The sequence below is a fragment of the Oryctolagus cuniculus genome, chromosome 12 (genome assembly GCF_964237555.1).
Source record: "Oryctolagus cuniculus chromosome 12, mOryCun1.1, whole genome shotgun sequence".
NCBI lineage: Eukaryota > Metazoa > Chordata > Mammalia > Lagomorpha > Leporidae > Oryctolagus > Oryctolagus cuniculus.
This window is the reverse complement of record NC_091443.1, coordinates 1,960,557-1,973,192: the sequence shown is the minus strand read 5'-3', so window position 1 is coordinate 1,973,192 and position 12,636 is coordinate 1,960,557. Positions and strand designations below refer to the sequence as shown.

The window sequence follows — 12,636 nt, the reverse complement described above, 5'->3', positions numbered from 1 at the left end:
GTTAAATAAACGCAAATAGCTTCACCATAGTACATAAGGAGCTAAGAGTACCAGAGTTTACGTTTAGACACATTTATCTCATTTGCATTTAGCGATTACACCTAGATGACTGAAGATGTTGATACTATATCATACCTCTGTCTGAATTAAGGTCAAAGTTACATTTATATCAAATTATATTTACCAAAGACATCATTTTAGATTCTGATTGAATTTGAGACTGGTTTTCCTTTTACTCAAAGAAAAAACCCCTTAGGCCGTTGGTGCCTGGTCAGCAGTCAGCTGCTGGGCTGTCTGAAGCAAAGGGTCAACAGCAGTGGGATGGGTCCCAAGGGTCCCTGTGGGCTAGGAGCCATGTGCCAGGACAGGAGGTCCACTGGACATTGCTCACCATTGTTAGGTTTTAATGGGAGGGGACACCCATCAGAGCAGGTGGGCACCCCTCCAGAGATTCCTAAGGAGAATCTGAGGGGTGGTAGAAGGGGGCAGTTAGTACAAGGAGGCTCCTGTAAGAGCCCATGAAGGGGCATGGTAGAGAAAAACTGCAAAGAGACAATAACCTTATACTGCAAAAGCCAAAGCCACTACTGGGAGTGTCCAGGAGTGAGGCTGTACTCAAACCAGTCTCAGGGATGAGGGTCTCAAGAAGTCATCGTGTGCATTAGTCCATATGCACTCAATATATCTGAAGTTACTGGGCCTGGATTCTTGCCTAGAAACCCCCAGGCAAAGTTAAAACAGTAGGGCAATGGTCATCTGATGAAAAAGCTCCTCCTCTGGGATTAAAATCTCCAGTCCCAGCAGTAACAGAACCCTGGTGGCTCCCTGAACAGACCCAGGGACTCTGTGACCCTGGAGAATTTAACGCATATGGGAGCATGTGCTGGGAAGTAGAGGCAAGAGGCCTGTTAGGAGATGGAGTTCTGAGAAGGGACTCAGTGGAGGGGCTGGCACTTTTCGCAGCTCTGAAGCCCACAGGAAAGGGAGGAAGGTGAGGGTGGGGTTAGTGCGCGTCACCCACTCTCGCTCAGCCTTCCACGCCTGTAGCCTGGGGTCTGTGCTTGTCAGAAGAGCACACGCAGGGAGTGCCCAGTTCCTGACTGGTGGTGTGCGAGCCTGGGCCTCCGCCTGGTCAGATCTGTACTATAGCTTGTTCTTACACATACTCCCTTTTTCTTACGTGCGCCCAGATCCCAGATGCAACAGATGCATCATGGGCAGGCAGACGCTTTGATTGACAAGTAGGATACATTCAGTGGGGGAAGGGGTAACAGCTAGTGACTTCCAGCTCCACAGACCTAACTAGCTGCCTGCCTATTCCACCTTCTCCCCCGCCCACAGAGATTTTCAGCCTTTAATCTTAAGGGGGTGCTGAGGAGTGAAGCCCCATCTTCTGTGTGTACTTCCTGCTGATCAGGGTCCTGAACCGTGCCTATCCTGGTTTGGAAACTTCCACCTGTCTCATCGGATGGATCCTTCTCACAAGCTGGAGGACTTTCGGCAGTTATTTCCAGTGACTGTGACCCGACGTGGTCGTCGTGATTCTGAGAAGTTGTCGAGTTCTGAAACACACACGTTTTTCTAACAGAATGTGCATCATTGGAAAAAGATAAATTGCTGGTGGAATCCCCTTTAAGAAAGGAAAAGTGCATTCTGTTGGTTCCCAAGTAGCGGACACTGATAGATTCTCTCTGCACAGTAGCCTGGGTGTAAAGGTGTAGAAGATATTTTCCAGTGGAAATATTGCTGTTAGAGTAGATGCAACATTCTATGAATCACTGGAAATGCCCTTCCCTTCCACCACATTGTGCTAAGGCTGGCCGGTTGTCCATGGCTACCTTAGAGGTACCTGCTTCAGTGCCTGCTGTAAAAGCGGGCCTGAGGTGTGGGCTAGGTGGCCCCATGCGATAGAGAGATTTTTAAAAAATGGCTGCCTGAAGTATAGCAGGATCTTCTCTGATGATGATAGAACTAGAAGAACTCGCTAAGGAGTCTTCCTGCCGGTTGCAGCTTCCTGAGAGAATCAGGAGAAGAGGGAGGTAAAACAGGACTGCCGCAGAGTGCAGCAGCTTTGGGAAGACAAAGGCAAAGACTTGACCTACTGATTTGCCTTTTGAAGAGATATTTGATGTCTTCAGTATTGGTTCACAAAAGTACTCAGACTTATCCTCTACAGGTACCTGTCAAGACTCAAGTGGTGAAAGTACCAGATGCCCCCATCCTGGAATGCCTTCCCAGCTGCTGCGGTGGGGTGCTTCCCTAGGCATTTCAAATGAGCGAAGCTTTAGAGCCGCCTTAGCTGCCCTCCTCTTCCTGAGGAGGGCAGCACTCAACAGTTTGTGCCATGTTCCTGAGGTCTCTTGGCTAAACTTAGCCAGAATTTTCTCAAGAGTACCATTGGCCTTTCCAACCGTACCTGGTGACTTGAGAGTCCCCTGGGCATGGAGTTGAGATCCCTAGCACAGTGGTATCTGCACGTCGCTTCAGACTTGAGGGAGGGATGTTGTCCCTCTGGACCGACACTCTTGGAAGGCCAGAGTGAGGAATTATTTGCTGTAACAGCAATTTGAACACTTCTTACGCCATTTTTGTTCAAGGTGGTCAAGTTTCTGTCCCTCCTGCAAAAGTATCAATGAAGACTGGTGGATATCCGTAAGGATTTGCTGAAGGCATGCTAGTGACGTCCATTTACCAGGCCTCGTCTGGATGTGTTCTCCTTTGCTCGGGAGTGGGCGAAGGAGGTGGCCTGGTGTGACTAGCAGGGTTATTTTGCAAACGGAACGAGTCACTTCCCCGTGACAGGATGCGGTCTTTTCCCTCCAAATACCTGAGGAACGATTTGCTTCAGGGCTCCTTTTCCCAGATGGGTGGAGTCATGTCTTTCCTTGGTAATTTTCCATTGAGAAACCACTGGGAGCATCACTGTAGGATCTAACGTCCACCACCCGTTGGCATCCTCAGTGTGACCTCGTGGAGCCTTGTTCTGTGTCGGGCTCAGCGTGGTGAGGGATTTAGTCACCATTGCAGGCTGAGGTATTAAAGCCATTTCTAGAAAGCCCTGTCCAGCAGCTCTTTTTGCTAGTGCATGTCCTTTGCTAACTTGGCTGTTTCCTCCTGGCGGCCCTGCAGTGAGTGGCAGCCGCTTGCAGAGGCTCCAGCGCTGCCTGGAGCAGAGGTCCCGTTTCTTGTGCACAGTTATGGGAGGCTCTTTGCAGTCCGTAGGCCTCTTTCTTTGTAAATTGCCGCATGGGCATGTGACACGTGGGAAGTGTTGTTGGAGTCTGTGTTAAAATGAGCTCTTGGTCTTTTCCTGATTCTGAGGCTCTAGTCAAAGCAGCAGGTTCAGCCTTTTGAGCTGACATGTTGATGGCAACGCTGGAGCTTCCGTCACCTGAGTAAGGTCCGTCATGCCTGGCCGTCCTGACTCCTTCCTTCGTCAGTGAGCGCTGCACATCTGGGCTTCCAGAGGCCGTGCCTGCTAGACTCCCACCCAGGAGTGAGTCCTGCAGTGCTTGCAGACGGCGGTGGAGGACGAGGCTGACTTGAGCACTCCCCTAGTTGAGTCTCTCAAAAGAGCCTGATACTTGATAATATCCTCTAATCCCCAGGACCCCTTGCACCCGTGTGGAGTTTGAACGTCCAGTAGCTGACCCAAAGTCAGCTTGGTGGTTTCCTCAACCAGGGGTGCCATAGCAGCAAATGCCCTTAAACCTACAGGCCATGCTGTAGCCACCGAATCTAGCTGGTTAGAAAAGTATGCCACGGATCGTGTTGGGAGGCCCCGCTTCTAAGTCAGTGCTCCGAGCGCTACCCCCGTTTCCCTGCTACAAGCAACAAAGGGCTTGTCCCAGTTACAGTGCTGAGCTTCTGGTAAGAGCCCTTGAATCCTTGGAAGACTCCATTCTGCTCCTGTCCAGGAGGTGGATCTCTGTTACAGCGTTATATGAAAGTTTGGCTGTCAGACTGAATCCTGGAATCTCACGTTCTACAGAGCACTGACATTCCCAGGAATGTACTTAGCTGTTTGTCCTGTGGCCCTATACATAGTATAGCCTCCTTTCTCTCCTGTGAAAGAGCCTTGCTTTTCTGGGGTCTGAATATGTCTCAAGTAGTATACCTCTTATTTTGAAATCTGAGTTTTGGTTGGGAAAAGGCTGTATCCCCGTTTTCCTAGAAGTCTAAGCCTTGGATAGTATTTTCATCTGAGCCCTGCTTGGAGGGGCAGCCAATGAGAGTATCATCTACAGATTGTGGAACTCACGATTCTCTGATTGGAGCTCTCTGAGCTAAGTTAGGAACACTGAACTTGAGGGAAATAAGCAAATCTCTTCCAAGCACGGGAGTTGGACATTCAGACATCACCAGAAGCTGGTGAGAGACTAGAGTATCCTCTGTTAGAGAAGGTCAAGGCAAAGTGGATTTCCTGGAATGAGGTTTGCCATCAACTCTCCTAATAGCTTTTTTTTTTTTTTTTTTTTTAGAGAGAGGTTCTGTATCGGAGGTTAGCACAGAGTGACTCCGTCAGTGTGATCAGCACTGTAGTCTGTGAGGACAGCAACCTCCCCAGGCCCTTGAATGCGATGGCAAAGCAGGAAGCCTCCTGTGAGACCTCAGACGAGGCCATGAGCAAGGTGTTCTCTGCCCCCTTCCCTCTGCGCATGACCACGTCTCCTGCACTGGGGGCATGGACCAGGGCGTCCTTCACAGAGAGACACTTCTTGCACTACTGTCCTGGTTTTCCACACCTGAAACATTCTCCTGTGGGCCTGCAGGGAGGTCACCGGGCAGTGTTTGAGAGTTGCTACCCTGTGAGTCTGCTGTCTAGACTGCTACCACGTTGGAGTACTCTTTCCTCCTCAGGCCTGTTGCTATTATTAAACACCCTAGGTTTTATTTTTACCATCTGGCTCATGGGAATTTGGGGTCCCATGGCCAGGTTTTAAAACTGTACCCTTAGAAGTGAGTCCATAAGAATGAATGCAGAACTGCACACAGCTGAGAAGTCTCTGTAGAACCTGGAAAGACAAAGTACACATGGCTCCCCACAGCCCATTTATACTTAGGAATGTGGCTTAAATCCCTGATGTTTGATGAAATCTGGCACCTTAGAATCTCTTTTTGCACCCAAAGTGGGGTTACTTGTTTCAGCCCACATGTGCTCACCCTTACAAGTTATTTAGATATTGAGATCTATTTAGATCTGGAGTATTACCACAGAATGCCCCTTCAACTCCCCTAACCACCACACCTAGGGTAACTGGCCACTAGGAGGTACTTTCACCATTGCTAAGATGCCAGTACATCAGAGGACACAATTACATGTATGGTTGGGGTGTTTTCCCGGCACCCCAAATTGTTGTGGGCTAGATGGGGCCTAAATTTTTATTCTAGATTCTTACCTTTTACTTAGAGAAGAATTCTAAGTACAGGCACAAGTAAGATGTGCAACACACAGTATTTCTTTACAAAGTGAGGAAAATACACATGTACCTGTGGGCTTTACTTAGGGAGAGTGGGCCAGGAGTGGTGAAGAGGGAGTTCCATATCTGGCTCGCTAAGGGTCCCTGAGGAGAGAGAGCCAGCTTCTGCTTTACCTGACTTCTTTTTTTTTTTTTTTTTTAAAGATTTTATTTATTTATTTGAGAGGTAGAGTTATAGACAGTGAGACAAAGAGAAAGGTCTTCCTTCTGTTGGTTCACTTCCCAAATGGCTGCAATGGCTGGAGCTGTGCCGATCTGAAGCCAGGAGCCAGGAGCTTCTTCCGGGTCTCCCATGTGGGTGCAGGGGCTCAAGGACTTGGCCATCTTCTACTCTTTTCCCAGGCCATAGCAGAGAGCTGGTTCAGAAGAGGAGCAGCTGGGACTAGAACCAGTGCCCATATGGGATGCTGGCACTGCAGGCAGAGGATTAGACTACCACGCCACGGTGCCAGCCCTTACCTGACTTCTTACGAGCTTGGGAAGCGGAAGTGTTTGCATGGTATTACCCCCAGACCCTGGGTAGGGGGGAGTACATCTGATTGACAGGTGGTGGATATGGTGACATGGAGTCGGGGCTATGTGGCTTCCAGCTCATGAACTTCATCTGTCTGTCTGACTTATCCCGTATCAGAATGAGTTTGGGGGCTGCACCACTGCCGCTAGAGACTTCATGAGGGGCACTGTCACAGAAAGCAGCATAAAGCTAAGAGCAACTGTCGAGTTGTGCGTAAACCCTGAAGCCCCTGTGCCCTGAACACCTTCAGGGGCATGGACTTCTGTGCCTAGAGTCTTTGCACCAGGCTGGTATAGGATCCAGACATCTTCAGATGCTGGAGTTGAGAAATCCCAGCATAACTGTGCACGAACTCTTAGGTCCTACCTGAGTAGCAGAAACCACATTCCTATACCAGGAAAGAAAAGCTATCTACAGTTTAATTTTTTAAAGATTTATGTATTTATTTGAAAGTCAGAATTAGAGAGAGAGAGGTCTTCCATCTGCTGGTTCACTCCCCAGATTGGCTGCAATGGCTGAAGCTGCGCTGATCCAGAGCCAGGAGCCAGGAGCTTCTTCCAGGTCTCCCACGTGGGTGCAGGGGCCCAAAGACTTGGGCCATCTGCCACTGCTTTCCCAGGCCATAGCAGAGAGCTGGATCAGAAGTGGAGCAGCCGGGACTCAAACTGGCGTCCATATGGGATTCTGGCACTGCAGCATTTACCTGTATGCCACAGTACCAGCCCCGAGCCGTTGACAATTTAAGCCTACCTTTAAACACTCCCTTGCTGGCCAAATGTAGCAGGAAATGCCCTTCCCTCTTGCAGCAGCAGAGGGTGGGGTGGAGGAGCCACGTGGTCAGCACAGAGGACCATTCTGAGTCTGCTGCACTTTATCCAGCAGTTATGGCTCCTTGGTAAGAAACGAACTGTCCTACACCAAATACTAGTTCCAAAACTACTTTGCTTTTAAAAGGTGCACACTTGGGCAGACGGTTTCCATCTTACGGCTGGTGACAGACAGTTACCAAGAATTTCCATGGTTTCCCTTTAACCTTAGTGTGTCCAGGCTGAGGCTGGCCTCCAACAGTTGCCAAGACAGTGTACAAAAGCATCCACATTTCAAAAGCTCACCCTAGAGCCATTTAAAAAAAAAGCTTTTTACTGACCAAGCCTGCCTGTCTCATACCAAGGGGAGCTCTACCTTATAGCTTGCATTACATTCTGAAAGCTAAGTCTGTTTTAAGGGAGCCAAACTGTGGCAATTAAATGTAATTTGTACCAGATTTAAAAGGATAAACAAGCCATGTGACCCAAGATCAGAGTGAGCCTCTGGGAAGCCAGACATGAGTGCTGAGATACTTATTTATTTGTTAGTGTACTTACTTTAAAGGCCAAGTGACAGAGGGAAAGACAGAAACAGAGATCAATGATGATCGATCTTCCATTTGCTGTTTCACTCCCCACAAGGCTGCAACAGTCAGGTCCAGGCCAGGCTGAAGCCAGGAGTCAGGAACTTCGTCCCGGACTCCCACACAGGTAGCAGGGACCCAAGTAGTTGGGCCGTTTTCCACTGCCTTCCCAGGTACATTAGCAGGGAGCTGGATTGGAAACGGAGCAGCTGACACTGCAGTGTGGGAAGCCGGTGTGGAAGCAGTGGCTTTACCTGCTGTACACGGCAGCCCCTTTATCTGTGTTCCATGCTCGTTGTCTGGCCCATCTCTTGTGGACAATAGGGTGGAAATTTCCTGAAACACATGCATTTTCTCAGCATAGTTGTGTTTGGAAAATATAGCATTGACACAACTGTCCGAACAAAAATTTAGTCAGGCAAATAAACTTTTTATTATTGGGTTGAGTTGTACAGTTAATGAACACACATGTTTGTTAAGAATATACACATGTGCATTTTAGTCTGAATGTATTATAAAACTGAATCCCTGTGTTACCAGTGCCTCTCTCCCTTACAGCTTGATAACCTCAGGGTTATTCTTCCCGTGCCAGTAAAGTTCTTTCCTTATGGTCCGTGATTTTGTGACACAAGAAGGGGGTAGTATCAGATTCCCGGTAGTAGGGAGCTTGTTTTCATTTCCTGGTTGCCTTCACCTGTGGAAGTTACTTAGCGCACCGAGGACAATGGTGCTTTTGCAGAAGACAGTCTCTGCCTAGAACGCCGGGGCAGGTGTTTAGTGTCTGCCGCTTGCAGTGGCTGCGGACAGCAAGCATTCTGAGCTCGCGCGGTGCTTACCAGGGCTGGATAACAGCTTTCCTGTGGGAGGTACAAGACTTGCTCACACTCCATTTAAGACATTGGGATTCCTGAAAGCCTGGTGAGGGAATTCATTTATTGGTCTGTTTATCCAATCAGTATTTTCAGTTCCTGCTTTTTGCCATGCACCAGACCAGGCAGTGCTGTGAGCAGGAAGAATCTGTGCAGGCTACGGATGAGAGAGGGAGAATCCGATAGGAAATGGTGAGTGCAGCTACGAAAGAAACCTTGGCAGTTATGGAGTCTCTGACCCGAGGGTCAGAGAAAGCTCCCAGCAGTCATAGCAGAGGTTAGACTAGCAGGAAACGAGGAGTGGACAGCAAAACTGAGCGTTTGGGGCTTCTTCCTGGAGGCAGTGTGGTCACTTAAGGTTATTGAATTGATTAATTGAAACTTCAGGCTAACCTTACTGAAAATGTGTGCGGAGTCTGGCTGGTGGATAGTGGATAGTAGGCTTTGCAGGGCTCGAACAGCAGTGAGTGGTGTCCTGGGGCAAGGCGCAGGGCTGAGATGGCAGGGAAGGAGTACAGCTTCAGAGAGATCTAGAAGACAGTAGCTAGAGGCCTGGTGATGTATGCTGTAAGAATCTGGTGACCAGGGCAAGGAGGAACAGGTCTGTAGGAAAAGCCCCGAGTTTGGACTGCCTGTGGGATGTCCACCATCGATGAGCAAGTCGTAGAGCCTAGAGCTCAAAGGTGAGATCTGGCCAGAGATTAGATAGTCTGCTACGAGGCCAGTGCTGTGGTGCAGTGGGCAAAGCCGGCATCCCACATGGGCACCAGTTCAAGCCTTGGCTGTTCTACTTCTGACCTAGCTGCCTGCTAAGAGCCTAAGTGCCTGGGTTCTTGTATGCACGTGGGAGACCCTGAAGAAGCTCCTGGTTCCTGGCTTTGGATTGGCCCAGGTCTGGCCATTGTGGCCATTTGGGGAGTGAACTAGTGGATGGAAGATATCTCTCTCTCTCTAACTCTGCCTTCCAAATAAATAAATAACTGTTAACAAAAAGAAAAAGAAAGTGCGCTGCGCTCAGAGAGTCGGAGAAGAGCTGGGAATGAGGCGTGTGGGGCACACCACCCCCAGTGTTTGAAAGCAGTAGCTTTTGCCCTTGGCAACTTCAGGTAGGAATTGTGACCGTTAAAATAATTTACTTCTTATTTTCATAATGTAGCAAGTACGTACTTGGTAGATGAATTCTTTTTTTTTAAGATTTTTATTTATTCATTTGAGAAGGTAGAGTTACAGACAATGAGAGGGAGAGACGGAGAGGTCTGCCTTCTGTTGGTTCACTCCCCAAATGGCCGCAACGGCCGGAGCTGCAATCCGAAGCCAGGAGCCAAGTGCTTCTTCCCAGTCTCCCACGCGTGTGCAGGGGCCCAAGGACTTGGGCCATCTTCTACTGCTTTCCCAGGCCACAGCAGAGAGCTGGATTGGAAGAGGAGCAGCCGGGACTAGAACCTCCGCCCATATGGAATGCCGGCGCTGCAGGCATTTTGCACTGCGCCTTTGAATTCTGCATATTTAGAAATGAAGGTGAAAGTGTTAAGAAGTAGCATCTGTCAAACCACAGGACTTTCCTGGGACTTGGTAGGCTCGTGACACAGTTGTGTTTCCACTTGGGTTGGGGGGGTTCACACCGTGCTGGTGTGATGTGCCTGATCTGTGTGCTCTAACTCTTCTTACCCACTGTCAGCTCAGCAGCAGGTGCAGCCCCCGAGGCAGATCTCCTTCTCCGTGAGCGTCTCTCCGCTCCTCCTCAAGTCTAAAGCGCTCTTTTCTCTCGGCTCCTCTGACTCCAGTGAGGAGGAGGAGCTGCATAGTAAGTAAGCAGCTTCGTGTCCGCCGCTGCCCCGGCCTCACTGGCTCTGGAAGTGCTGTGGGCTTGGCACTAACGTTGGCTGTACCCCGTTGCATGCCATCTTTTGTAAATCACGTTTTTGTACTTGGCTCTGAAAGTGCATCTAGATCCAACATCTCTGTGTCTGTGTACCTCTAACCCTGTTCCAGTGGCCTCCCGATTCCAGGGCATCTCAAGGCATAAGGGATGTGTTCCCCACCCTTACTGTGCCTTGGTAGTGCTGGGTACAGTTTCAGCAAACAGTCCACCTGGCCACGGCAGCTTCGTTTTCCTGGCAGTTTTTTTTTTTTCTCTGTCTTGTGGTACAGTTGTCTAGATGCCCGTCTGTGGTATTTAAAAGCTTATATTGCATTTTTTATCTTCTCATCATTTCTGACAGTAAATAAATGAAGTAATTTTAAAAATGTTTCATTTGAAATAACACCGTGTGAACAAGGGAGTGGAGTTAATATATTTCTCCTCCTTGGAGCTCTTTTTTAAAAAAATCTTTAAACTTCTCAATAAACTGTAGGTTTCAGATTAATACATTTTTGGTAATAACTAACTTAAAAATTCTGTTTCCCATTGTGCAGCACAATGCTGGCCCCGGAAAAACCTTTTCTGATGTTCAGTGGGATACTGAACTGGTTTCATTTCCTGCAGCTGATACTATGAGTCTCTGACAATTAGAATGTTCCTGATGTTGGGGCAGGTACTGTGGCGCAGTAGTTTAAGCCACTGCCTACAGTGCCAGGGTCCAGTGTGAGCACTGGTTTCAGTCCCAGCAGATCCACTGAAGATCTAGCTCCCTGCCTATGCGCCTGGTAAAGCAGTGGAAGCTGGCCCAAGTGCCTGGCCCCCGTGTTGCCCCTGTGGGCGACCCAGATGGAGTTCCAGGTTCCTGGTTTTGGCCTGGCTCAGTTCCAGCCATTGTGTCCATTTTGGGAGTGTACCAATAGATGGAAGATCTCTATCTCTCTGGCTCTGTGACTCTAACTTTTAAAAATATGTATATTTGGCCAGCACCGCAGCTCAATAGGCTAATCCTCTGCCTGCGGCGCTAGCACACCGGGTTCTAGTCCCCGTCAGGGCACCGGATTCTGTCCTGGTCGCTCCTCTTCCTGTCCAGCTCTCTGCTGTGGCCAGGGAGTGCAGTGGAGGATGGCCCAAGTGCTTGGGCCCTGCACCCCATGGGAGACCAGGAGAAGCACCTGGCTCCGGGCTTCGGATCAGCGCGGTGTGCTGGCCACAGTGCACCAGCCGCCGCAGCCATTAGGGTGTGAACCAATGAAAAAGGAAGACCTTCCTCTCTCTCTCTCTCTCTCACTGTCCACTCTGCCTGTCAAAAAAAATATGTACATTTATTTAAAAAGTACTCCTATGAATCAGTACCCTAGTTCCTTAGTACTTGCCGACCCTAAGTTCCAGAATTGTTTATCTATTGCTTGGGGAAATATTGTGCATTGTTTTTAAAAGGAAGAGCCTTATGCGCAGTAACAGAGTTCGGTTAATTTGTGTATAAATGGAAGACTTACTAGGGTTCAGTATATTTTTCACTATTGAACAATACCTGAAGAAATAGACATGGACATGAAAGCCGTTGTGATGGGAGGACGGTTGTCAAAATCCACTTGAACTTTTGGCAGTGCAGAGAGCTCAGAGTGCTGTAACGCACTGGGAAGTGGACGGCCAGGTCAGCACGAAGAGTAGAACAGTCCCAGCAGTGCCGCTCTTACCGGCACTGGGGAATTCTCAGCTCATGACACCCTTCCAACACGGCAGGTCCTCAGAAGATAGAAGCTTCAAGAAACTGTTGAGTCAAATATCCAACGTTTTTCAGAAAGTGTTCCTTAAACTCAAAAATGTCAGTCAGAAGTATATGCATTGAGTAGAGGACGCAGAAGGATATAAAAATGAGTGGACAGCAGCGTAAGTACACAGTGGACTCTGCAGCAGGTGTCAGGTGCTGATCTGTGTAGGCCATGGATTTCCAAGGCAGTGTTCAGCAGAAGATGTAATGTGACAGTAGTTCACGGGACCAGTGCTCCATGGAGCACACTTGGAGAAATGATCTGGGTAAAATTCCAGCGTCCAGTCTGCTTGTAGTATATTAGGTCTGTAGTTGGTCAGTGCCTGCAGTAATACTTTAACAAACAAACAAACAAACAAAAGATTTATTTATTTGAAAGAGCTATGCAGAGAGAGAGGGAGAGGGAGAGGGAGAGGGAGAGGGAGAGGGAGAGGGAGAGGGAGAGGGAGGGAGAGGGAGGGAGAGGGAGAGGGAGAGGGAGGGAGGGAGGGAGGGAGAGGGAGAGGTGTCTTCCATCTGCTGCTTCACTCCCCAGCGGGCCGCAGTGGCTGGAGCTGCATTGATCTGAAGCCAGGAGCCAGGAGCTTCCTCCAGGTCTCTCATGCTGGTGGAGGGGCCCAAGGACTTGACCATCTTCTACTGCTTTCCCAGGTCCATGACAGAGATCTAGGGTGGAAGTGGAGCTGCCAGGACTTGAACTGGCACCCATATGGAATGCTGGTACCACAGGCTGGGGCTTTACCAGCTATGC

At 49.1% G+C, this 12,636-nt stretch overlaps 1 protein-coding gene across 26 annotated transcripts in view; it reads left to right on the top strand.

Moving 5' to 3' along the window:
* The window catches only part of AKAP13 (A-kinase anchoring protein 13), a 308,889-nt gene that overhangs the window by 239,791 nt on the left and 56,462 nt on the right, over window positions 1-12,636 (top strand). For 12 of the 26 annotated variants that reach the window (XR_007915293.2, XM_070053466.1, XM_051835156.2 and 9 more), the window contains one exon: window positions 9,932-10,057. The exons of the other annotated variants lie outside the window; for them this stretch is intronic. Coding sequence is in view for 11 of the 12 variants with exons in the window: in XM_070053466.1 (XP_069909567.1) it covers window positions 9,932-10,057 (126 nt within the window). In the remaining variant the exon portion in view is untranslated. The remainder of the gene's footprint in view (window positions 1-9,931; window positions 10,058-12,636) is intronic. 26 annotated transcript variants of the gene reach the window in all.